This window comes from Canis aureus, chromosome 7 (genome assembly GCF_053574225.1).
Source record: "Canis aureus isolate CA01 chromosome 7, VMU_Caureus_v.1.0, whole genome shotgun sequence".
Classification (NCBI taxonomy): Eukaryota; Metazoa; Chordata; class Mammalia; order Carnivora; family Canidae; genus Canis; species Canis aureus.
In genome coordinates this window covers 45,354,459-45,380,927 of record NC_135617.1, presented here as the reverse complement: position 1 = coordinate 45,380,927, position 26,469 = coordinate 45,354,459, and the positions used below count along the sequence as shown (strand labels likewise).

At 39.6% G+C, this 26,469-nt stretch overlaps 1 protein-coding gene and 1 long non-coding RNA gene across 4 annotated transcripts in view; one reads left to right on the top strand and one right to left on the bottom strand.

The window, feature by feature from the left end:
• EYS (EGF-like photoreceptor maintenance factor) overlaps positions 1–26,469 on the bottom strand; it is a 1,514,868-nt gene that overhangs the window by 54,796 nt on the left and 1,433,603 nt on the right. The window contains exons 34-36 of the mRNA XM_077903501.1: positions 18,680–18,862; positions 3,362–3,528; positions 2,385–2,529 (exon numbers count right to left, since the gene is read on the bottom strand). Coding sequence (XP_077759627.1) covers positions 2,385–2,529; positions 3,362–3,528; positions 18,680–18,862 — 495 coding nt within the window. The remainder of the gene's footprint in view (positions 1–2,384; positions 2,530–3,361; positions 3,529–18,679; positions 18,863–26,469) is intronic.
• Positions 38–26,194, top strand: LOC144317300 (uncharacterized). 3 transcript variants are annotated; one of them, XR_013383255.1, is made up of 6 exons: positions 38–97; positions 553–880; positions 9,933–10,089; positions 21,889–21,943; positions 22,926–23,050; positions 25,551–26,194. It is a non-coding gene; the product is annotated as an uncharacterized LOC144317300 (long non-coding RNA). The 3 variants fall into 3 exon arrangements; XR_013383256.1 differs by lacking the exon at positions 553–880; XR_013383257.1 differs by lacking the exon at positions 21,889–21,943.

Below are 26,469 nucleotides of genomic sequence, written 5' to 3'. Positions count from 1 at the left end.
TGTTATGGTATATTGGTAACAAGTGTCTATACTTTGCAGAATGGTAAATGTGAGTTTATCAAGGCGGAGAGGCAGACATCAACAGAGGACTCAAGAGGTAAGTGTGATAAGAGTAGGAGATTTCAAGGTCATGGAACTTCCATGAGACTGGATTAAGTGGCAGTTGCTAAGAAGACCTGCCCAAGACTTCTATCCTGAGAACCGTGGCAGCTTATGTGTCTCCAGGTATGTGCAATCCTAGCATTTCTGCCAGAGGAAGGGCCCACTCTGCATGCTGAGCATAGGTCACCGACACACTTAAGGAAAAAAATGACAGGTTTGAGGAGAGCCTCTGTTCTCATTAGCAAAGTGTGCAGAAAATTTGTAATAGGAGGGAGAAAATTGCACGAGAAAACCTCAGGAAGCACTGGACTTCAATAAATTTGACAATCTCAAATTCTATGACAACAGGTTAGAGTGCTAACAATAGTAAACATACATTGAGTGTTTCTTATGTATTGGTTTCTGGGTTAGGCACTTAATATAATTATTTTATTTTATTGATTAACTCAGGAGAACCCTATGAAGTATATATTTTTCTCCTCTGAGGAGAAAAGAGAAAAAAATGGAAACACAAAGAGTTTGAATAACAGGCTACAAGTTAGGTCCGAAGCTGCTATGTGGCAGTGCCTGAATCTGAAGATGGCCTGACTCCAGAGCCTGCACACCTAACCAGTGTCCACACGAGAAAGAGGAGAATGAGTGGAGCTGTGCCACCTCCCACCAGCAGCACCGTCATCATCGCTAACACAAAGCAGACTCTAATCTTGTGTTCTCTCACCATTAACTCAATATCAGAACTACATAGCAAGAGAAGTGCTATTATTATTCCATTTTACAGGTAAGAGGCACAGCTAGGCACTGAGAGGTGACTAGCCAAGGTCATGAGGCTTGTAGGTGGCAGAGCTGGGGTGTGTATCCAGCCAGTTGGGTTTCTGCGTCTATGCTCTTATCCTTGATGGTACACCCAGAGTATTTATGTAAGCATTTGTCTGTAAATAAATGACCAAGTTTTGATGACCCCTCCCAGGATCTCCACTTCACCGAGTAGATGTGCTTCTTCACATTCATAAGTTTACCCATCCCTTTTCGTGAATATAGTGTTTTCAAGAACTCATGGATTTGTCATGCCCTTACAATCCTTTTCAGATTATCTCCTGCTGAGAAAGAACTGTCGAATTATTATATTTAGCACAGTGCCTTAATAGGCTTTAAACTCTTGTATAAGACACCCTTCTGAGAATCCACACTGATGACATAATCAAAGAAAAGATTTCTTGGAGAACCTTGGCAGAAGGAACTCATTTTGCTGGAAGAGGATCTTGTATGATGCTGGATTGGCTGTGTTGCTTTCACATGTTTCACATATGTGGGTTCCTACATCCGTGTTTAGGCAGAAGTCGGTGAAGGTGAGGAAAAGGATGCTGCCAGGCAGGCAGAGAACTCAAGTGCCTGAAATGGCTGTTGATGGCAGCTCCTATCTTGCAGAGATGTGCATCACATCCTGTCCCCATTCCTTGATTCCGGCCAGAGAGTAGGTTGGTCATGGGTGGGTGGCTGAGGACACTGTAACAAACAGCTCCTTGACCAAATATTCTGAGACTAGGATCCATCAAAAAGCTTAGTCTCACCAAATGCACTACTATAATAATTTGAAGCATGTCTTTATTTTATAAGTCTACTAGAAGTCAGCTTTGTGGGAGAAGTTCTGCGTCTATTTCCCTTCCTGAGCACAGGGAGACAGACTATGGTCATACAATTACTTGCTCAAGCATAATAATCCTCTTGACGTGTGGTGGCCTCTATGGTCCACACCTTGGTGGTATGGATCAGTTAGCTGCAGTCTGTCTCTCACCTTTACATCAAATATATTCCAAAGTTAGTTGGAGTTTCAATTTTTACTGTGATTCCATGAGGTTTATCTTGCTTGCTCTATATTAAAAAACACCCTGTATAAAAAAAAAATTAGCCATGCCCCGATCCTCCTCGCCATAATGCTCTACATTTCCTTTTTCCCCCTACAGAGTTTATCAGCTCATACTACTATATAATTTACTTATTCATCATTTTTAGTGTTTATTGCCTTTACCCCATTGGAATGCAAACTCACAAGTGCAGGGATCTTTGTTTTTTTTACTGAAACATACTAAACATGTAGTACATAGGTAGGAAGCGATGAATAAACAGTGACTGAATGCTTTCCATTAAAATTAAACTTTGATTAAGTCTGATTAGAGAGCAATTCATTTTTCTAGTTTTGGAACTAGAAATGTATTATTTAAAGTTTTTTCTTGTCTCAGAATTTGAAACTGGTAGGTAGAGTATAAAAACTATCCAAGCCTTACCTTGAAAGCCATTTTTAAAATCGGCTCCATTGGGCAAGAGATCTGGTATGTATTCACTGTAGCCACCTACATAAAACTGACTGACGACATTGAGACCAACCAGTCTTCCCGGGGAGATGATGGATTTATTTTTATGATCATCTACCTTCAAAAGGAAAAGAATTCAAAACCTATTAAAAAAGGAATTAATTACCCAGGGTGAACTGTTAAGATACTGTTTTGTTATTTCCCATTAACTTGGCATGAAAAATTCACAAAGACCTGAATTTTGAAAAAATAAAAAACACCTCACCACTCTATTCTTTGCTTCTCTGCTGGTGTCTGTTACCATGGATATATTAATATTGCAGTGATGGTTTTGCATTTCAATCATAATCACAGTTCTCCAAAGATCAGGAGCTGGCATCCGGCTGGTCTTCCTCCTTCTACCCTTGCTCCCTCCCCTTCCATTCTCAATACAACCACCAGAGTAATTTATCAAAAAAAGTTACTCCACTGTGGTACTCAACCCCCCTTCTTAATTTCTCAGTTGTTCTCCATAGCTCTTGATAAAAATCTAACTTCTTAGCATGACATCGAAGTCCTTTGATAATACAGACCTGGTCCACCAACTAACCACCTCTTTCGCTCCTCCCTACCCCAGAGCCACACTGAACTACTTGCATTCTTCAACACACACTAGCTGCTGTTGTTTTTCTGAACTCCTATTTATTTGCAGTTGTGCTCAAGCCTCACCTTTGTAGGGGAGCATTTCCTGAGCCCTCTCTCTCACCTTATCTACATTAGTCATCCCTTTTACTTATCCCCACACCACTTAATTGCAAGCATGCTTCTCATCCTCAGCTGTGAGCACTGGTCTGTCAACTGCATGGGGCAGGCAGCGCGGGCCTCTTGCCTCTCGTCTCTATTGCACAGGTCCAATGATATATGGCAATGCTCCGCAAAGCTGTGGGATAGATGAAGGGATGACATTTTACCTTCAGCCAGCCCATCTGGAGGAGCCTCCCCAGACGGACTGAGTGGATGCCAAGGCTCAGATCGAGGGGATCACTGCTGATACTTGCCATTCCCGATCCCAGGTTGTAAGTATAAATGACACTGCCATTGCGCAGACCCACAGCCAGGAAGTCATCGCCGTTCAACCCTGGGATGAAAAGACATGTGAGGCATGCTTGCTGAGAGATAATTCAGGTTTCTAGTCAGCTTCACTTTATTGTCTAGTTCTGAGGTATAGACCAGCATATAGGAAGGTATAATAGACATGTAGCCTCTTATCGGCACTCAGGTATGTCTGTGTCTGGGTATTGTTGTTTACACCCTTAGAAATTTTGTGAACACCGAAAAGTTTTTCTTTGAAGCCACAAGGGTTCTTGCCAGCTGAGGGGAATGATCAATACCTAAAACGTTGGGATTAACATCTCCTTTTTGTTTGAATGAAATTCAGTGTACACTTTACAATACATAGAACTTTATAATAGAGTAGAACTGCTCTGATAGTTGAGGAGATTCAATAAATTGAGATAACCGAGTATCAGCTTTGAAAGTCTATGATTTGAAGAGAGTTTTAAAAATTGTATTTCCATAATTGCTCAGGATATGCTATAATTGTTTTCTTACAAACGCTCTTGGCCATACCCCCATGACCACTTAAAGGTGGGTTGTGTCTATGTTCCCTTTTCTCATTCTCTCTCCATTAGCTCAGGACCATCCATAGAGAACAGTGAGGACCCAGAGCATTCAGAATACAGCTCATACAGACCCGTGGAAAAAGGGGAAGGCGGTTGGAAGAGAACCAACATCAGACACTAGAGAAGGGTTCTGGCAGTAGGTCCGGTAGCATATAGAACACTGGAGATGGTCAATGCTGCCAGCAAGTGGGCAGAACAAACGTAGGTTAAGGCAGAGCTTTTGAGTTAGGTGGACATAGGAGGTCTGTCCACAGGGAGGAGGAACCCAAATATATCATTCAGTTTCTGAAAGGTGTGTTTGTGGACTTAATACTGAGGTCTGCAGGTAGGAAACTAAGGCAAATACTTCTGCTCAGACGAAAAATATGAGGCCTGATAGAAGTAAGAAGTTTAATCAGTGAGCAAAAAAAGCAGAAGTGAGTCCTTGGACATGGACAAAGTTTGTTGTGAGTGTGCACAGCCTCCCTCTCCTACACTTTTAAGGTTGATGTTGTATGCTGCCTTGGCCTCTGCTGTTAGTCTAAGCAAGGTAAAGGAGAGGAAGATCTGCGGGGGGGGGGGGGGGTTTCTAGATAGTGTAGGGAGATGGGCTTCCCAAGGCATTGGAAAATGGAAGACAAATATTTAGAAGTACTTGAATCTACCTGTGCTTTTCTCGTGGGTCTGCCATGGGCTGTGAGCTGGGTTATTTTTGGAAGCTCATCAGGTGAGCATGATACGCAGCCAGGGTTGAGAGCCCCAGTGTACGATTATTATTAGTATTATTAGTATTACTACGACGACGACTACTGCTACTAATTATACGATTATATACTAGTATTATTAGTATTAATAGTACTACTACTAATAAGATAAATGTGTTGTGTCTAAAGACTGCATAGGTATGGTGCTGACCACCCCAAGAGGTTATGCTTTCTATTTGAACCACAAAGTTGCTTCCAGCACAGAGAGGCAATGGTGATCTTAGAACTTGAAAGATCAAGGAGCCTTCGCATTCCTTTCTTACTCTCATTACTTCTCTGCATTGGCTAATGATTTACACTGAAAATGGTGACACTGACCTAAAGGGAGAGAAGGGAGTCCATAGATATATTTCTTTTCAGTCCTTCCTTAGCCCCCAGTAAGTGAAGGGAGAGAATGTTGACAGAACATGGGTGTTTCAAGGAGTGAAATGAAGATAAGTTGACTTGATTTTGTGCAGCATCTCTAGCATTCTGGTAAGAAAAATTACACATGCAGGTACAAGCTACAAAATACCAATTTTGGTGATTCTGCAAATGAGTTAAATGCTCTGATATTTGCATTTTAAACCGGCATTTCATGATATAAAAATGAATGATAAAAGTCTTGTTAATAATTTAGTATTTTAATTTTTCTTAACTTACACTGAAATAAATAGCAACTAAAAGACACCATAAAAGGTTGAGAGACCACTGAAGAAAATAAATACTTTCAGTACCTCTAATGGCATTTTTTCTTTGCTTTTTAAACAAGAGACCCTGAATTTTCATTTTCTAATGGGCCCCACAAATTACATAGCCATGCCTGAGGGGGGAATCTTTGTTGCCTTCATATAACAAACTGGGAGAGAAGAGCAAGCAATGAAAACACTATTAATCTGTGCATCTGAGGCTGTTGGGAGACTCTGTAGGTAGATGAGGTGCTAAGACTTGTGGGGGCAGATCTGCGTCAGGGTTTGTGGGGTGATACTGAGGTACATATGGGACCATTAAAGGTCACATAGCTGCTAGGTGGCAGAGCCTGCATCTGAAGTCACCCTGATGCCAGAGACTATACTCTTAATCACTGTCCATGTAGCAGAGAAAAAGAAGCATGTGTCTGGCTGGAGCTGTGCCACCTCCCACCACCACCAGCTCTTCCTGAATGTTCCTTTCTGAGGAATAAGGGGAATAATAATATCTCTTAGGAGTTTTCTAAGGATTAAGTGATATTTAATATCGGTACAGTGCCAACCCAGCACATGGTAGGTTCTCAATAGGTGCATTTTTTTTTTCTTTTCTCCTTGACTAGGCCTGACCTTAGCTTTGTATATCCTGTTTTCTTCTCCTACTTCATCAGTACAAAGCCTGGGAAGCAGGTATGCTTGGCCCTTAGGCAGGAGCATGCATCTGTTCTCAGTTAACCTTTGGGGTCAGGGACAACCATAGAGTTTTTCTTTTTTCTTTTTCTTAAACCTATAGACTGATTGTTTCAGTGCATTACTCTGATCTAACTGAAATTTTTTTGAGGGTCAACCATGTAGGTGAAGTGAAGGGACTTGTGGGTATGTTTGTTAGCAACCATTTATATGTCTTATGTCACTTTCCTGTGACATTTACTGAAGTGAAAATTTCTTGCCTTAAAGCATGTAATAATATTAACAATGACATATTTCAAACAACTACCACTAATTGAATTGCAGACTCAAATTTAAGTGTTCCTTTATCACATTACTCTATGAGTAGCTCTGAGAAATATTTGGGCAATTTCTATTTTTACATTTGTCAATTGACAAAGTTACAGATGATATTTGGCATTTATACTATTAGAGATTTTTAGTGATTGACACAGTGAGTTTGTTCATAAAAAGAATTGGAACTAAGCTCACTTGGCATGCAGAACCTAAAGCCAGAGTGAACCTTAATGAAACCAGGCTTAGGAAGAAGATTTTCAGACAAAGCAAGGAATATTTGTTGGATATTATTTAGTAGCTGATGCTAAGAAGGAAGGATTTAGTGAGATTATGTTGTGCAAGTGGTAAAGGGGGAGGAAGGAAACAATAGGAGATAACTTTGGATGAATAGTAGCTATGAATAACAAGATCTAGGAAGCGAATAGAAATCCTTTTAGAATGTACAGCAAAAAACTAAAACCAAACAAACTTGGTCTCTCTTTGGCTAGAAAGAAGAGTCATTATTCAGTTCCACAAATATTGTTTAGCAGAGAGCTATGAAGTGGGCCATGTGTTGGAGAACCATATTTAGCATTATAACAACTCATAATGTTGCTTACAGGAGATCTCATGGGGGAAGAAGATGAGATGCTGTGGTCAGAAAAGCATCTGGCCTCATAATGGACAGAGAACAGTGACTTAGCAAGAGAAGCAAGGACAGTCTAAATAAAGAGAGGGATGGTGGCCAGGGTAACAATGATAAATAATGGAAACAAAGGAACTCTTGTACACTGTGGATGGGAATGCAAACTGGTGCAGCCACTGTGAAAGTCATTATGGAGGTCCTTCAAAAAATTAAAAATAGAATTACCACATGACCCAGCAATTCCACTAGTGGGTATTTATCCAAAGAAAATGAAAACACTAATTTGAAAAGATACATGTACCCCTATGTTTACTGCAGTGCTATTTATAATTGCTGAGATATGGAAGTGTCCATTGATAGATGAATGGATATAGGTTATGTGAGATACACGCACACACATATAGTAGAATATTATTCAGCCGTAAAAAGAATGAGATCTTGCTATTTTTCAACAACATGGATGGACCTAGAAGGTATTATGCTAAGTGAATAAAGTCAGGCAGAGAAAGACAAATGCTACATGATTTCAGTTATATATGGAATCTAGAAAACAAAACAAACAGACACACAAAAGAAGCAAAAACAGGCCCTTAAATATGGAGAACAAACTGGTGGTTATTGGAAGGGAGTAAATGGGGAGATGGGCAAGATGGATGAAGGGGAGTGGGAGGTACAGGCTCGCAGTTATGGAATGAGTAAGTCACCAGGATGAGACATCCAGCATAGGGAATGTAGTCAATGTGGTTCTGTAATAGTGTTGTATGGTGACAGATGGCATCTACACTTGTGGGCATAGCAACCTATGAATCATATGAACTGCTATGTTGCATACCTGAAACTAATGTAAAATAGGGTATCAACTATACTTCAATTAAAAAAAAATGGAAACAAGGTGAAGGATGCTGCCATGGATTATCTGGAAGGAAAGATCAAAGAGGTTGAACTTTACTGGATTTGCTTGTAGTTTGTTTTTAACCTAAAGGTTTGGGCAGCCCCGGTGGCTTGGTTGTTTAGTGCCACCTTCAGCCCAGGGTGTGATCCTGGAGACCCGGGATTGAGTCCCATGTCAGGCTTCCTGCATGGAGCCTGCTTCTCCTTCTGCCTGTGTCTCTGCCTCTCTCTCTGTGTGTGTATCAAATAAAAAAAATAAATAAATAAAATAAATAAATAAATAAATAAATAAAATCTTAAAAAAAAAAAAAACCTAAAGGTTTTAGTATTTATACCAGCAGCTCTCCAACCTGGCTGGACCATATCAGTATAGCCTCTGATTAACTTGCAAGCATGGACAGGAAGCAGAAATCTATATATAGAAGGGAGGAGGGTATCAAAGGTTTCAGATGGTAAGCCCAGGAAAAATCATACAGGTCACTTTGACCTGAATGAAGAGAGAGACAAAAACAGAGAGAAAATAGGTAGACCTTAGTAGTGTGCTGGCATACCATATGGTGATTGTAAAGGAATTTTTATGAGAAAAACACCAGGCAAATTCAGTAACAGTAATTAGTGTTGGTCTCATTAGCTTCACCTTGAAGGAAGACCTGGAGAAGAGTAGCTAGTGGTTGGAACCACTGATTCATCAACAAAGTCCTTAAAAGGAAGAATAAGACTCATGTATAAAAGAATTAACCCAAGCCTATGCATTGGAGATAATTTCTGGGAGAACCTGTCTTGCTGTTTCTCCCACTGATTTTGGTCAATTACTGTCTGTTGTAAATCATAAAGCTGAATATACATATGCTCTCACTTGGTCTGCTCAGAAGGATACCCCAGAAATCAGAACCACTGGGCTGCAAAGAGGTAGAAGCTCGGGGATGCCTTGGTGGCTCAGCAGCTGAGCATCTGCCTTCAGCTCAGGGCGTGATCCTGGAGACCCGGGATCAAGTCCCATGTTGGGCTCCCTGCATGGAGCCTGCTTCTCTTCTCCCTCTGCCTGTGTCTCTGCCTCTCTCTCTCTCTCTCTCTCTCTCTCTCTGTGTCTCTCATGAATTAAAAAAAAAAAAAAAAAAAAGCTCATTCTCAGGTGCCCTGGTGAGGATTCAGAACTGTTGGAAGGCTTTTCCTGGGATTCTTGGGCTGTTCCTTGGTTGCTCTAAGGGGGCATATTGGGAAACTAAAACATGAATATAGACAGTGCTGTAAAATCCCTGTGTATTTCAGTGCTCACCATACTTAAAGGTTATTATTGAGCCTTTAAAAAAAAAGATTTTATTTATTTATTCATGAGAGACACAGAGAAAGGCAGAGACACAGGCAGAGGGAGAAGCAGGCTCCTCACAGGGAGCCTGATGTGGGACTTGATACTGGACTGGGCTCACACCCTGAGCCAAAGGCAGATGCTCAACTGCTGAGGCACCCAGGCATCCCTCTTATTGAAACTTTTATGTCACAGAAGCATGATAATTCTTGTTCAGGTGTCCAACAACCTTTTAATTCCAGTAGAAAAAAAAACTTTCTGAAGTATTTTATTTAGGATGACATTTTGATTTATAACTACAGAAAGCAAATGTAATTTGTATTATTTCTTCAAACTATTCTTCCAGTTTGGTGAAATATTATCATGTATTAAATCTAATTTACCTCTCTCAAAATGATACTGTACCTGGAGCCCGCAGAGGTAAGCAGTGCCCCCGTATCACAAAGGCTCTTTACTCATTGAACTTCTGGCTGCCCATTTCTCCTTCTCCCTCTCTTTTGAAAAAATGGTGATGATAATACTATCACAGGACTGTCGCTAGCAATAACTTAGAGTGTTTTATAAGATCTTTGCAAATGGATTCAGAAATTCTAAGTGACAAGTGGATTTTTCTTTTCCCTTCTAGCTTTCCTGTCCTGAGTGAAAGAATAGATGGGAGAGGAGTCACCAAGATGATTCTGTGACTTTCTGGTCCAATGAAACCTGCTTGGCGAATGGTTCCTGGTTCCTGGTGGGAGTTCTTTTCTGAAAAGCCAGTCCTTGTGTACAGATACTTTGTGAGGGTATGTGACTATTATTCTAGGGCTTATAAAGCTTTTATATTTCTGAAAGAAGAAAACTGCCTTTTAATTAAATATTCTTGACTTTGGACACATAATTAAGCTTTAGTTGACTGTTCAAATGGTCATGAGAGGGTCAGAGAGGAAGCTAAATTCGATATGAGTAAAGAGAGAGGTGTGAATGATTTCAGCAAAATAATGGAAGGAGCTTATGAAATTAGAATGAAGCTAACGTGATGCAAAGCAAAAATATATCTAACTTGATGTGTGAGAAATAAGACCCAAGAGAATGAAAGTCTCACCTACTGGAACAATATATATTGAGTGGTTCAAGATTCTAGATATTGAAGCCATTTTTACTCCATATTCAGTGATGATATCTGCTTTAGTGGGTGCTAAACTAAAATTAAGATGACTGGAGGTTTTGGGATGCCTAGGTGGCTCAGTCGGTTAAGCTTCCGACTCTTGACCTCAGCTCAGGTCCTGATCTCAGGGGTCATGAACTCGTGCCCCATGTTTCTACGTAAAAAAAAAAAAAGATAAGTGGAGGTTTTTGAATGAAATCATAAGGAGCTTACATTCTCGGTTTATCTTATGATATGTACTGTACAGCTTCTATTTTTATTTTTTCTTTTTTTTTCCTCTCTCTTTTTAAAAAAAAATTATTTATTTTAGAGGAGGACAAAGACAGAGTGAAGGAGGGGTGAGGGGAGAGGGAGAGAAGCAGACTCCCCACTGAGCCAGGAGCCCCACACAGGCTCAATCTCATGACCCTGAGATCATGACCTTGAGCTGTAAACCAAGAGTCTGATGCTTAACCGACTGCAGGACCCAGGTGTCCCTGTACTGTACAGCTTGTAATCATAGTGGCAAACTTTCAGCTTCCTGTTCTGTAGATATGACCATTAAACTAAAGATATTCTAGAGCTCTGAAAGCATCAGAACCAGGCACAGCCCTGTGCACAATGTTCCTTTGTTAACCATTGTGTACAAGGAGACCATGTAGTTTCTACTTCAGGAGATTAAATGATTAAAATGTAGGCAATGTAAACTAGCTACTGTTGTGGCCAAGTCAAGATGATGTCCTGGCTTCCAGCTGTGCTGGTGAACAGACAGTGAGGGAAGGATGACAGCAATAACCAATGCAACGTTGTGCTCAAAGCACATGAGAATGTGATACACCACATTTTCTGAGGCTACACATGGCCCATATTTTTCTATGTTTTGACCAAAAAGAGCTGAGACTAGAAAAAGTGGGAAGTCTGGGTCTCTCTTGCTGTTTGCTGTCAGAGATGAGATAATGAAAATAAGGGATGTAAACACCAGTTTGTGGGTACACTTGAGTTTCCATAAGGTGCTCATTGGAGGTGTAGAACAAAGAGTGAAAATGTGGGCTTGTAGTGGATGGATTTGCAATTTGCCCTCCGGATGTTCTTTTCTGAGATCAAGTTTATGCACATTGAACTATGCATGAATGAACATTCCCTTCCATATAAATTAAAAAAGGTGTGGGGGGCTCCTGGATGGCCCATTTGGTTAAATATCAGACCTCTGATTTTGGCTCAGGTCGTGATCTCCAGCTCTGCTCAGTGCAGAGTTGGTTTGAGGATTCTCTCCTGCCCCTCTCCCTGCTTGCACGTGCACTCTTTTTCTAAATAAATAAATAAATAAATAAAATATTAAAAAAACAAAAAATAAATAATAAAGGCCAGAGGATTTGCAGGGATCTACGTATTTTTGTCATTTCAATGCTCTTTAAGTACTGGTCAAATGTGACAATTTTCATGTATTTCTCAGTCAGTAATGTGAATTAGTTTTGGACAGCCATAAGAACTCAAATTATTTAATAACTCCGACAACTTTGACATCATCGTCCAGGATATTTAATTTCACAACAGTTAAGATTTGATAGTTTGAGGTTGTCAGGAAGAAATTCTCATAATTTCTACTCATTCTGATGAGATTGCAGAAGAAAATAATGAACATTCTTCTATAGTAGAAAATATTGGGTCAGAGCATACACTGTCAGTTGTGTTCCAGAATGCCTCAGTACAATGGAATTGGGAGATGTGTTATATTAAGGAATTGGCTACAACCTGCTCTCTCATTCATCAGGCATCTTCCTTCTGCCCTATCTGAATCAAAGCTCTATAAAAAACAGGCTGAGCTGATTGGATTTTGTGATGCGCTCCCCCCTTCATTTTTCTTTTTCTGTACTGTAGATGACATTCATTTCATCTTTTCCCCCAGAAAAACATCAAGCTATATTTATGCGCTCTTATTTCTGTTACAGTTAATAACCAAGAGCTTGAAGTAAATAAGATATTATTTGGCATGAAATATGAGGTAACCTTTCCTAGTTAATTACTGCAGCATAGAAGACCTACATGCTAGGAACTGACAGGAAGCTATGCACACAAAGCACTTAGGTACATAGATCAAAGAACCAGAAGTTATATACGTTTTTTTGAAAAATTGTATCACTGTATTATACCTTTTTAATAAAGGCTAATGTTGAGATTTTAACTTACATTTCAATGATGTGAACAGAGATACATGTGCCCCCTCTATCCTTTATTTAGGCCCTACCTTCTTCACTACAGTCCACATCAATCTTGATATACAGTATTACAAGCCAACCAGAATAGTCTCTGTCTTCAGAGAGTCTTTCGGTTAGTGAAAGAATCAATAAGTATGTAATTATTGATTTCTCACACAGTGCCAATCCTGAGAATGATGCAGTTGGGGATACAAAATATATTAAAGACAGGGATTGTCTAAAAGGAATTTAAGATTAATCTTGCCAAGGGACAAGATTAAGATTAGGAAATTGCCACTATTTTAATGTTTTTGATTTATGAATTTGGTAGCTTCATATGATTCGAAGTCGTGGTTGTAAATGACAAAGAAGTATATAATTATTATGGGACATAAACTCCAAGTTCTAAAAAAAAGAAAAAGAAAAAACCAAGTTCTATATATAGGCTTTGTGTTGATAGGCTGTAAGGAGACCCAAATTCATCGGAGGATGCTGTGGGATCAAGCCCTGAGTGGGGCTCTGCACTCAGTGGGGAGTTGGCTTGAGGACTCACTCCCTCTGCCCCTACCCCTGCTCGCATGTGCACACTCTCTCTTTTCAAATAAATAAAAATATTAAAAAATAATTTTTAAAATTAATTAAAGTGAACTGGGTCAGGCATTCCAGGCAATAGAAAGCTGTAAAGATAGAGGTATGAGGGCAATGGAATAAACTGGCTGCTTATACAGACTGTTGGGCTGGGGACTAGCTGGGCTCAGGCTGGGAGGGAATGGGAATGGAAATGCCAGTGGGGCTGCTCTAGTGCTAATTGTAGAGGACTAGTTGAAATGGAAGGCTCACAAAGAGAAGCACACTAAACAAATTCCTTGACTGTTCTACTTGGATGAGAACTCTACTTTCTGAATTCCATCTTTTGTATCAGTTACGTGCCTCTTTTCATTCAGTGATGTCTATGTTCCTGATATGCATGCATGAGACACTGTGATGGATGCTATGTATCCTGGACATGGCTTCTTAGCTCTGATTTAGTATTGTTAGTTAACAAAATCTTAAGTACATACATGTTGTGACTCCCTGAATCGATTTTAAGTTTTAGTGTAACAGGGACCATGGATTTTTGCATCTATTCTTTAAAAAACTGTAATGGGTATCTACATGTGACAGCCACTCTAGTTATATATATATAAAAAAGCCATTGTTGTGGTTCCCAAAGAGATCCGGACACAAAGAAGATAGGATAACAGTTCCCAGCAAACTGTAGTGAGATTAATTAATTCTTGAATTTTCCTGAAGGATTAAAGACTTCAAAGAATGATCTTTTGAGCTGTGTCTTTTAGGATAGAAGTATTTTGGAGGCATGAAAGTGAAGTGTGGGTGGCTTAGGAAGATGGAATAGCCTCGGTAAAAGCATAGAAATGGAGGACATGGCAACATGATGCAGAATGTTCACATGTGCCAATACAGCCAACTATAGGGCAGACTGAAGGAAAAGGAGATTGTGCAATAGCCAGGGGCCAGATAAATGTCTATACATATTATGTAAAGGATATTATTAGGTGTGTACGTTGTGATGAAGCATGCTGATTAGGCAAGGTAAGTTTGGATTTGAATGTTAGAATGATCTGCTGTAGCAAAGTGGGGAACAGAGGGGAGGAGACGCATGACTGGCAGGGAGCCTGGGAAGAAGGCTGTTGCTCCTGCAATAGTCCGTGATAGACTGGGCCCAAATGAGGAGAAGAAAGAGTCAAGAAGCAAAAGATACAAAAAGCAACTGGGAGGTAAGATGGACAGACTTTGGAGTTTGATAGAACATGGGCGACAAAATGAAGAGAAGACAATATTCCTAAGTGTATCACCAGTACCTAAAAGAATGCCTCATTGAGGGCGCCAGCAAATATTTGTCAAAATGAATAAAGGGAGAAACCTAGATGACTTCTGGGTTTGTAGCTGAAGCATAATGTTTATTTATTTTTATTTTTTATTTTTATTTTTTTAAGCATAATGTTTATTAATGGCAGTTGCCTGCAGAAGGGATAAAGGAGGGGAAGATACTGTAATCACCTGTGGACCACTGTGGGACATGGTGTGGTTTCCAGAAGAGCCAAACTATAAGATGTACACTATGAGGGAGTAAGGCGTAAGGAAGGAAGAGGAGCTAATAAAGGAAATGTCAAATATGACTGCAGAAACACAGGAATGGGATTAGGTTAGGTTACAATCACAAGTCAGGAGAGACATTTTCAAGTGAATGTCTGACAGGGTGATTTGTCCAGTGTTCAATGAGAATGAAATCTGGCAAAATAAATGCTTAGCTTTGGGAAACTTGGAGGAATAACATCAGTGTTGGGCAATGAAGGTCCTTTGCCTTTTTATATGGATGTGTCAGAAATTAGAGGTTGGCTTACATTTTATTTATATAAACTCAAGCTTTGTGCATCTTTTAACCTGAGAAAGACAAAGGCGGCATGGGAAATGGTGATTTTAGTGGTAACAACCAACGAGCAGGTAGGAGACTGATGTTACCAAATAATTAAGAAACACATCTAAGTGTGGAGATAACACTGTTAAAAACACTGACTTAGGGGACGCCTGGGTGGCTCAGTGATTGAGCATCTGCCTTTGGCTCAGGTCATGGTCCTGGGGTCCTGGGATGGACTTCTGAATTGGGCTCCCCGCAAGGAACCTGCTTCTCCCTCTGCCTGTCTCTCTGTGTCTTTCATGAATAAATAAAATCTTTTAAAAAAACCAAAACATTTAGATCATAGTTTCTTACATAAAATAAGACAACAGCAAATTGTATGGTTGATATTAATTATATCCATTATATTTTACAGGAATGTGTATTTTTTAATTAATAATTTTATGTGACATAAATTGATGAGTTATCCCAACATATGACATTATGGGCAGTAATTACATATCTCAGTCCTTTTCTAAATATGGTCTAATTTAGCTGGTCCCTGGAGGTTTTGACTAGTTGCTCTCAAACATTATTTACATAAAAAGCACCCAGCGTGCTTGATAAAATTCTATTTTTTTTTTAATTCAAGAAGGTTTGGGAATTAGTATTTGAACAAGCGCCCTTATGTGATCATGGCACAGGCATGAAGAGGTCCTACTTAAGATAACTCTGCCTTAAAAAGCTCTTTAGTGCGTGCTACCTGCATTTTTAAGCTGTGTTCTTGCTCCCCCAGGTGGTTTCATGTAGAATTGCATATTTCAGATTTTTCATTTTCACTCCAGAGGAAACAGCTCCACAATATACCTGTTATTTAGTCTTTATTTAATCATTCTATAAACCTAAAAATACAAATGCAGAATGATTGAACATTCCGCTCCTTATCTATAGAGCAGATGACTAGAGAGGACCAAAAAATGTCACAAGAAAGAGTCCACATTTTACAAATGCTGTGTTAAAAACATTGCTTTTTGCTTGTCTGTTTTTGTTTTGAAATTTTTGAAGGATTCTTCCTGGAAGAGTACTGGGGAATTAGTTGGTGGCAGCATTTGCACAGGCAAGTGTTTATCCTTTACTTGGGTTCTCCTGAATCTTTCAGAATTTAGAAGATTCGTTTTAAAACAAGAGAGACACAGGTCTTCAATGCTCATTTGAATTTTTCATCAGCCAGGCTTTTTTTGTGTGGCTTTTTGGGTTCTAATTAAAAAGGATATAATCAGGGGCGCCTGTCAGTTAAGTGTCTGCCTTCGGCTCAGGGCATGATCTCAGGGCCCTGGGATTGAGCTCCACAGTGGGGTCCCTGGTCAGGGGGGAGTCTGCTTCTCCCTCTCCCTCTGCCAGCCGCTCCCCCTCATTGTGCTCTCTCTCTCTCTCTCTCTGTTAAATAAATAAATAAGTAAATAAGTAGGTAAATAAGTAAGTAAGTAAGTAAATAAATAAATAAAATCTTAAAAAAAAAGGATATAATCAAAGGACATATGATGGAGGATGTGTGGAGTAGAGTCAAGGGTAAAAATTCCTTCTTTTTCCCCTTCTTCCCTGCCTTCTGGCAGTCACTCAGCAGATATTTGAGAGGCTTTGTGGGCAATGTGGAGATACCCGGGACAGCATTTTTCTGAGAGAGAAATTTAGCAAACCAAAGTTCGTAACAAAGGGTGTGTGCTCTAAGTGCCAGGCACACTCTCAATGCCCAGAGGCAGGGAAGGTTGACCCAATGGATGGGAGGAAGGTAGCAATGGGTTAAAGATGGGTTAAAGATCTGAACTGGAAACCCCCAAGAACAGCTACTTTTAAAACCTTTGTGTGGCTGTGTTGCTGTCTTACACGTCATGCAATTATCTGCTTTTGTGGCAGTTCTCATATTCATTCATTCAGTACTGGTTATGGGTCAGGCAGTGTGCTAAGTGTAGGTGTATAAAGTCGAAGACGACTGGCTTGGTCTCTGTCCACACAGAGCTCCCATTCTAGGAGTGGAAACAGACAAAAATAAACTATCTAAAAAATAGACAAAAATTCTAAATGGAGGTATAGACTTTAAAGAAAACAAATAAGCTGTGGTAGAGACTAACTTGGATGCAGTGTGATAGCATCTACTTTTGTGAAGGTGGCTGGGGAAGGCCTCCCTGAGAAAACGGAAGCTGCCATGTGTACTGAATCCCATTCTGTTTTAAGTGCTTTGCTCGTATGAACTACGTTAATCCTCACAACTCCATTTGAGAATGTATAATTATTAGACCATCTGACAAGTGAGGAAATAGGCATAGAGACAGTGAGTAAGTTGACACATAATCTGTCGGTGTGGAGACTGCATCCAAGTCTACGTGCCCAGGCCTCCCCGCCTGCTCTCTTGACCGCTCTGACAGCCATCTCCAGTCAAGGCGGAGGAAAGAGCCCATACAAAGCCTCTGCGACAGGCAAGTGCTTGAGCCTTAAGGCACTGCAAGAAGACCTGTGGACAGGGGCACAGGGCTGAGAGAGCTTGAGGTTGGAGATGGAGACAGGGGCCTGATCCTGAAGGTCCTCTGAGGACATGGTAGGGAGGGTTGGGCTGCATCCTCAGTACAGTGGAAAGTCACAGGTGGCTTTTAAGCAAGCCTTTAAAACAAGTAACTCTTGCCATGACTCGGAGAATGGACTGCAGGTGGGGAAGGCTGGAGGGAGATCAGCTTCCAGGAGGTCATGCAGTTTGGCAGTAGAGATGGGGCCGAGATTCTGACAGACTTTGGAGGTGGAGTGAACAGCACTTCACATGATAAAGTGCCCCCCCGCCCCATCCTCCCAGATGTGGTCGGAGGCTGACACCCCACCCAGCTCCTTTCAGAAATGTGTTAATACAGAAACCACTGTTCCAAATTAGAGCAGTCACTGAACGAGTCGAAAAGAACAGCATATGTTATGTACCTAGCACAATAGAACCACTGATGGTTGAGAGAAAGGTCCTTTTCTGGTGTAATATGTTGATTTCACAGATGAGAATACTGAACTCAGAGAAAGTAGGTGATTAACTGCTTAACTAGTCAGCTACCGACTTGGGAGTAAAATATATGTGCTCTTCCTTGATTCCACACAAGATGTAACTGGTTTCTACTTAAAACAGACAAACTTAACTTATAAGTTGATTTCCCACCAATACTAGGACATTGGAGTAGTATATCACAGGCCGAGCACTTTCTTAATTACTCACTTCTTCAATTTGGAATGGTTTCCTTTGAGGGCAACCATTCCCATTTCACAACACTTGGTGAAATGGTGTTCCTTCTGAGAATTTCCCTTCTCTCCTTCTATATGGAAACAGAAAGAAACAGAGGAAAGGACAAGTTAATAAGCTCACCTCTCATGTGACAATTACCCTTTTCTGCTCTCTTGTTTGCCTGCAGGAACTCTTGCCCTCGGTGTGAACAGGGCTCCTTCAGAAAGGGTCAGGGAACTTTGGAAGGCATTGGATTACAAGAAACATGCTTGAGGCAGAAAACAGGAGGAGGCTACATTTAGGCAAATGTCTCCTTTATCCACAGCCAATTAGAGTACCCCTGAAAAATTTTCTAAAGTATTCTTAAAGGAGCTAAGCAAGTCCTAGAGGGTTCAATTAATCTTACCATGGCCCTTCTGTCCAGTGAAAAATATTAAGTTATTTTGCAGTGCCGAGTGATTATTTGCCAGCTGAAACTTCAAGTGGAATTCATAACCGAAGCTGATGTCTGGGATCCGTGAATAAGCCAGGAATGAAGTGTATCCAAAGGCATCTGTGCCACTGAACCTGGGCTCAGTAATATTAATAGCTGTGGAAAAACCCAAACCAAATTGTTAAAATAAACCTGCACATGTACTTGTAAAAGGAGGGTTATATTTTGCTGATGTATCTGGCCAGAGACTCTGTTTACTATCACATTAATTAGACTTAAGTGCCCTTCAGCATTGAGCAACTAAGTGACTCAATGGGGAATTTCAAAACCAGAACAAAGGAAGTGCAGTGTTTTGAGATCCTGTATATAAACCTTTCACTCGCATACCCTTTATACATAATGAAGAATTTACTTAAAAAAAGAACCCCTATATTTTGAGGAGTAATTTTTGAAATAAAAAAAGATCACTGGCAAAGTATTTGCCCAGGTGCTTTGTATACATGATCTGACATCTGAACACTGGCTGTGACTTAGACAGGAACTCAACAGCTTGAAACTCTGCTTTTCTAGTCCTGCACATCCGTGAGAGCCAAAGCCATAGGTCGGGTTGGGAAGGCCAAGACATGGGCAGGAAACAGATCGCTTTCCATCACCATGTTGTCGATGACCAGAACTGTTCTTTAAGTAGAAATCTTTGTTTCAAAAAATATGTTTTTTCTTGTTCTGTTAAGATGCTTGTTAAAAAAATGAAAGCATGGGTTTCAATAGGACTGAAACCGTAGGGAGATTTAGTAGAAACCGAAAATGGTTAAAAACGAAGTTCAAGAGCCAGTGTGGACAAAATAGAACTTAATTGAGGGGTACTCTTAGCCAGCTAGGCTCTTTTCATCCTGCCTCTAATCTTGTTTCCAACTTTTCTCTTTTCTGCTCTGTTTTGTTTGTAAATAGTCCCAACTGGCTTCTATTTCCCCACTGCAAAAGGACCACAGGAAATGGGAAGGGGGCTTTTGATCCCTATCCCTGTCTGTCTGTTAGGGATGGTATTCCCAGGTTAAAAGATGTTTCTAGGATTTATTTTTAATAGTTGAAGGCAGCTTGATAGAGGGAAGAAAAGGTTTTTTTGATTACCTTATATTGCTCTCTTCTTCTCAAGAGATGTTGCCTCTCCTGGGAAGTTGTAAAACTAGAATTTTTATAAGCCTTAAGAAATATCCTCACTCTGGTACCTAATGCTTAAAACAAAACACTTGTTATATCTGGTTATAATTGTTTATACAGCAGATAATTGTACTATCCTGGGAAAAGTGATTCCACTTATTAGAGGCTTTTATTTCTGCTTGTTTCATACAACTATTCAGGTAGGGTAACTGTATGGAATCAGCTGAATAAGATTTCACTACAATCTCATTAGTTTAGGGGCACTTGGGTGGCTCAGTGGATGAATGTCTGCCTTTGGCTCAGGTCAGGTCGTGATCCTGGGGTCCTGGGAGTAAGTCCTGCTTTGGGCTCCCCGCAGGGAGCCTGTTTCTCCCTCTGCCTATGTCTCTGCCTCTCTCTGTGTCTCTCATGAAATAAAATCTTTTAAAAAAAACCTTATCAGTTTATTCTTTGGATAAGTGTTCTTTTTCCCCAAACTCACCAGAATCCAAAACATGATTGTGAGACATATCACCTCTTATATTTATTTTTTATCTAATGAAGTAATTTATGGTTTGTGTTCCAGAGGCAATACATCTACGGTCTTCCTATCAGGGATTTTGCTTGCAGTAGTACTGTAGGTAGGATGGTTGAAGGAAATGAAATGTACTGGAATTGAAACAAAATAAAAAACCGAGTGTTTTGATGTTGCCATTAAAAAAGACAGTATTCAACTAAATGCTAAAATAGAGGAATTTTTTTTAAGTAATGACTCAACAATATTTCTTCCAGTTTATAATTTACAACTGGGACTACTTATCGATTTAGTACTACATTTAGGTTAGATCAAGAGATATACCTTGTAGGTATTTCGCTATCAGATTCTATGCTAGATGCTGGTAACACATAGATAATAAAGCACCATCCTAAGCCTCAAGGAACCAGTGTGTGGTCAATTAATGTATCCACATGAACTGGATGGAAAGTTGAGTTGAAAGCTGATGAGCAGCAATTTACCTGGCAGATGAAAAGGAAACATCATTTCAGGTAGAAAGAATAGCATATTTTCAGGTAGGGAGGCCCAAACAGTGTGTCATACTCGAGCAGCTCACAGCATATGTCAATTTTAGAATGAAGTTTAAAAAGGAAAAGTACAAGCAAATGTAATGAGATAGTCAGATGAGGGTCAGATTATGAAGGGCTTGATATTTTCTCTATAATCTTTGAGTGGTTGGGCAATGGTCAGAGTTGCCTCTTTGAAATATCACTCTAGTCATGAAATATGAAGGCTGGATTAGATGGAGAGAGTGAGGACCAAATTTTAAGAACAAAAATGAGGACTTTGATGACACCAAGAAATCTAACAATGAGCTAAGCTTACACTGAATTATAAATGTGAGGAAATATATAGGTCAGTCATGGAAAAAGGTAATGGTGTGGTATTTATATAAACAGTGAACAGAAATGTATCCAATAAGAATAAGTTTATAACACAATTTCATACCACTGAAAAGAAGGACAATGTTTACTGAAGACTGAAGATAACTATGCCCACAGGAAAAAATCCATCACACTCTGCACATTTCTTAGTCTAAAGCTACACCGTCAAATAATGTCGACACTCACCACATGTGGCTGTTGAGTACTTGAATTGTGGCTAGGTTGGCTGAGATGGAGAAAATAATGTAAAATATTTTTTTTTCCAAAAAATTTATTTATTTGAGAGACAGATAGAGAGACAGAGAGAACGTGAGGGCACGTGCTTGCAGTGTGGAGAGGCAGAGGGAGAGAGAGTCTTAAGCAGACTTTGTGCTGAGCATGGAGCCTGATGTGGGGCTTGGCCTCATGACTGTGAGATCACAACCTGAACCAAAACCAAGAGTTCAATGCTTAACCACTTAGGTGCCCCAAGAATATAAAATATGTTATTAATAATATTTTATATGCATTAAATATTGGGTCAAATAAAATATATTGTTAAAATAATTTTCACCTGTCTTTTTTATTTTTAAAAATGTTGCTACTAAAAAAATGAAACTACACAGGCAACTCATATTCTACTGAATAACACTGTAGAAAGAATCACATGCCTCTGGGCAGGTAAGTTATTTCTCTAAACTGTTAGCTATGATTTACATCAAGGGGCTCTGTTTTAGCAACTCTGAGCCTGTGAAAAGATGGGGTTTCCAAGGGAAGAACAGGAATCAGGAGAATTGGACAAAGAATGTCTAGCCCACTGTGAAGAATCCTCGGTGTCCCTTACCCACACTGTTTTCATCCTGCTGGTTTAGGCCGGAGAACACGGAGGGACCCTGATTAGACAAAGAGGACTTTCAACCTCACAAATTATTCTTTCCAGCTCTTGGAAGTAAGCCCTTTATGATCTTCAACCAGGCAACATTTGGTTAATTTGATTACTCTATTACACAAATTCCCAAATCAGACTTCTAGAAGCATCAGTCGTCATCAAACCAGTAGAATGAACAGATTGTAATGGGAATATTTTAGGGCTATTAAATGAATTTTTTTTCTTTTGTAATCCCTAGTTGCCTCATGGTTTCCATATGTGAACTTCTGCATTTTTTCTTCAGTTCTGTTAAAGTTTTAGCAATAGACTGGAACCACGAGGAAGAAAGGGGGGATGTTGGGATTTGAACTAAGTATTAATTATTTACTGTGTGGAGTAAGGGAACAAAATCACTAACAGCAGTCTGGGAACATTTCAGGCAGTCAAAAAGCCTTATGTATCTCAACATCACCTAGGGTCATTAAAAATTCTACCAACCTTCAATGATGGGAGAACATCTTAATCTTTTTCTATAATATCATGCTCGTTTGCAGGCTCATTGTGAAATCTTTGTACAACATATTATGCTCATGGAATACATTTTAGCAAAAATTACCACAGAAAGGGTATAAACTTCTGTCTTCTAGGAATTTCCTGTGGCAAAATTTCCTCATTCCCAATCAGGACAGAGAAATAGCACATGATTGTTTTAAATGTACCTGTACTTTTTTTTCTTTTAAAAATATCCTGTGGTTAGTCCTCTTACCTGAATTATTGACTTTTTTTTTTTAATAGAGGTGACCAAGATGAGCTACTGGGATGTGGGAAGAAGACAAATAGCAGCCAGACTCAGAATACCTTCCTTTTGACTCTGCAGTCAGAGATGCCTCCTGAAGCCCGCCAGCTGGCGGGGACATGAGGTATTACACATCTTGGTGATGGAAGAGAGGCCACTCGATGTAACCAGCTCAGACTTGATTTTGGATTTCCTTACTTTCTAAGTAAATTTGGGCAAGTTAACTTCTCTGTTTTAGTTTATTCATGTGTAAAATGAGAATAGTAAGAGTATCCAACTTCTTGTGAGGGTTGAGAAAAGCATGTGGCTGAAGGAAACACATCTGAACTAACCACAAGTCTCAAGTGAGTGAGCCTCTTGCACAAGCTCTGTAATCCTACCCCATTTTCCCAGGCAAGTCACTAAAGCAACTAATTTATACCTCCTCTTCCCCCTCTAACATCTAACATTCATTGTTTCTCAGTCGATGATTTTGCTTCTTATTTCATTGAGGAATGTAACCTAAGAACAGAGAACTGCCCCATTCTTCTGCCATCAAACCCGCCCTGCCTCAGAGCTTTCATCTGGATTCATATATTCTGCCTTTTTTTTCTGGTTACAAGGCTGACTCTGCCTGGGTATTGAATCCATCCTTCATCTGCCCTTAGAAAGGCATCATTCCTGCAATTCTTTTCCATTTCCCGGGAGACACCAAATTCTTCTTCTTTATTGAATCATTCTCTTCAACATTAAATATGCTAAAATCTCTCCATCTGAAAGACTGCTTCCTCAACTCCTCGGTCTTCTCTACTACTCCTTGTTTTTCTACCATTCTAGTAAGAGTCTCCTAAAGAGTATCTGTGTTGACATTTTCTTTTCTTTCCTTCTTTCCTTCTTTCCTTCTTTCCTTCTTTCCTTCCTTCCTTCCTTCCTTCCTTCCTCCCTCCCTCCCTCCCTCCCTCCCTCCCTCCCTCCCTTCCTTCCTTCCTTCCTTCCTTTTTTTTCTTCCACCCATTCATTCTTGATTTCTTTCCAGCCAAGTTATCCTCTCTCTTTCCTTTAAAACTTCAGATGTGAAGGTCATGAGTGACCACCATCTTTTAAAATTCAATGCTAATTCTCTGTTTTCTTCTCATTCAATATCTCAGGTGCAGTTGACACAATTGATGATTTCTTTCTCTTGAAATGCTTTCCTCATTTGATTGTCATAATATCCTTCCTAGTATTCTTCCTGCCTTCAACTGCTCCCTTCATTCTTCTTTCTTTCAGTTGTCTCCATTTGCCATCATTATCTCCTCGTATGTACCAACTACAGGAGGATGCCTCCTGAATGAGAGTCTTTATCCTTGATTTTTTATAAGTGCTCCACATTCATATATCCCACTATCTACTAGATATTTAATATACATTTGTATGACCAATAGGAATCTCAAACTGAACATACACAAGACGGAACTCTTTATTCTCATATCTGTATCACCTCTCCTCCCAACCACATCTCTTCCCCAGTCTTCTCTGTCTTTGTTCAGAACAAAAACTAGTCATAACCTTTTTAAAAAAATTATTTATTTATTCATGAGAGACACAAGGAGGGAGAGAGAGAGAGAGAGAGAGAGAGAGGCAGAGACACAGGCAGAGGAAGAAACAGGCTTCCTGTGGGTAGCTCAATGCAGGACTCAATCCCAGGATCCTGGGATCACACCCTGAGCCAAAGGCAGATGCTCAGCCACTGAGCCACCCAGGTGCCCAACTAGTCATAACCTAAATTGTTTCTTTCTCTGCCACATCAACAGATGACTGGAAAATCCTATTCATTTTCAAAACATACCCCGAGTCTCACTACTTCTCACCACCTCCATCAATACACCAGAGCCTACTGCACTATTCTCTCTAGCCTGGACTACTGTTGGCTTCTTTACTAGTTTCCCTTGCCACCCTTGTCCCTTGCAGTCTCTCTTTCATACTGTAGCTACTGTGGACTTTTAAAAATTAATTGCATACTTAAAAGTCCTCTAGTGTTTTCCCTCAAATTTAGAAATTAAAAAAACCTGAACTCTTTAGCATAGCCTCAAATCCCTACTCTCTGTATTTATTTTATACCCATTTCTTCTTGCTCATTCTGCTCCAAACCGGCTAACTTCTTTGTGTTTCTGAAACAAACCAAACACGCTCCTAGCTTAGAGCTTCTGTTCCTCTAGTTTCCAATGCCTGAAACATATTCTCCCCCAAAAGATGCATGGCTTGCTCCATTACTTCCTTCAAGGCTCTGCACAAGTATCTCCTCCTCACAAGGGTCTTCCCTAACCACTCTACTAAATTATTAATTCCTCCTACCCCCATTACTCTCTAGTTCTTTAACCTGCTCTGTTTACCACAGCCTTATTACATAATATACCATTTGTTTATTTTTTACTGTCTCTCTCCCCAGTTAGATTGTTGGGCTCATCAGGGCAGAGATTGCCTGTCCTTCACCAAGTCCAGGGCATAAAACAGTGCCTGGACTCAGGTAGGGATAGGATACATCTTTATCAAATGGTTGAGTGAACGTGTATAAAGGGTTTACCGTAGTGTTGAAAAAATAGTGACACTGATGTTATATTTCTGCTGTTATTGTTTATTTAATATCTTAATTGTTCTGTTCTTAGGTCATTAAAGAAAGAACTGGATCTGTTGGATGAGTTTGGGAAAAGGAATTTCTGTACCATCCTACCAATGCTAACCATTGCTTGTTTGCTTTTCCCCCCATCTTTTTAGTCATTTGCTTATAATGAATATTTTTGGATTTTCGCAAAGATATTAGAATCTCAGTTTTTCAAATGTGGGCCAAAATTCAAATAATAATTCTGTATTGATACTGGAAATCAAGGAAAAGACCCCCAACTTCACAAATCAGTTGTTTTTCATAACTATGTTTCAAACATAACTATAATTTCACATGCTTTTTCTTTTAAAATTGTTTTATGTTTAATATTTGATAATAATGTCTTTTGAACTTTAAGATTAAAATACTAACTTATGTTTCTTGGGGGCAATTGATAGTTATTGACAGAAATTTTTAGCTTTTCATGACAAAATATCTGTATGATTCTCTCACAATCTTGTTTGAAATTTTATAATATGGACTTGGGAAAAGTTCCTTAAGTTCATTAAAGAATTCTTGAAAATGTACAGTGTTTTCAGGATAGACTGTGTTGTCTAAACTATTTTTCTAAAATAAAGCTCTTTGCTCTATTTTTATACAAATACAAAAGACAAGAAGAAAACAAAATAAAACTATTGTTGATTTTTACTTGGATTCTGTTTTCTATCTAGGCCATTGTATATAAACTTAGCCGACTGGACACCAGGGAGCGCTGAGCTAGTAAAAATGCAGTTCAGTTCTTCCCTCTTTTATTATGTATTTTAATGAAGCAAGCAGATGGTAGATGGATTTCCCCCTGGAAACTGCTGAGTTTGAAAGACTTTGGTATGCCAGTTTTGCAAGAATGGTGTTTAGCAGCATAGACTACCTCGGAATATACATTTAACTTTGCCAGGAAAAAATTCATATACCCTTAGGCAGAT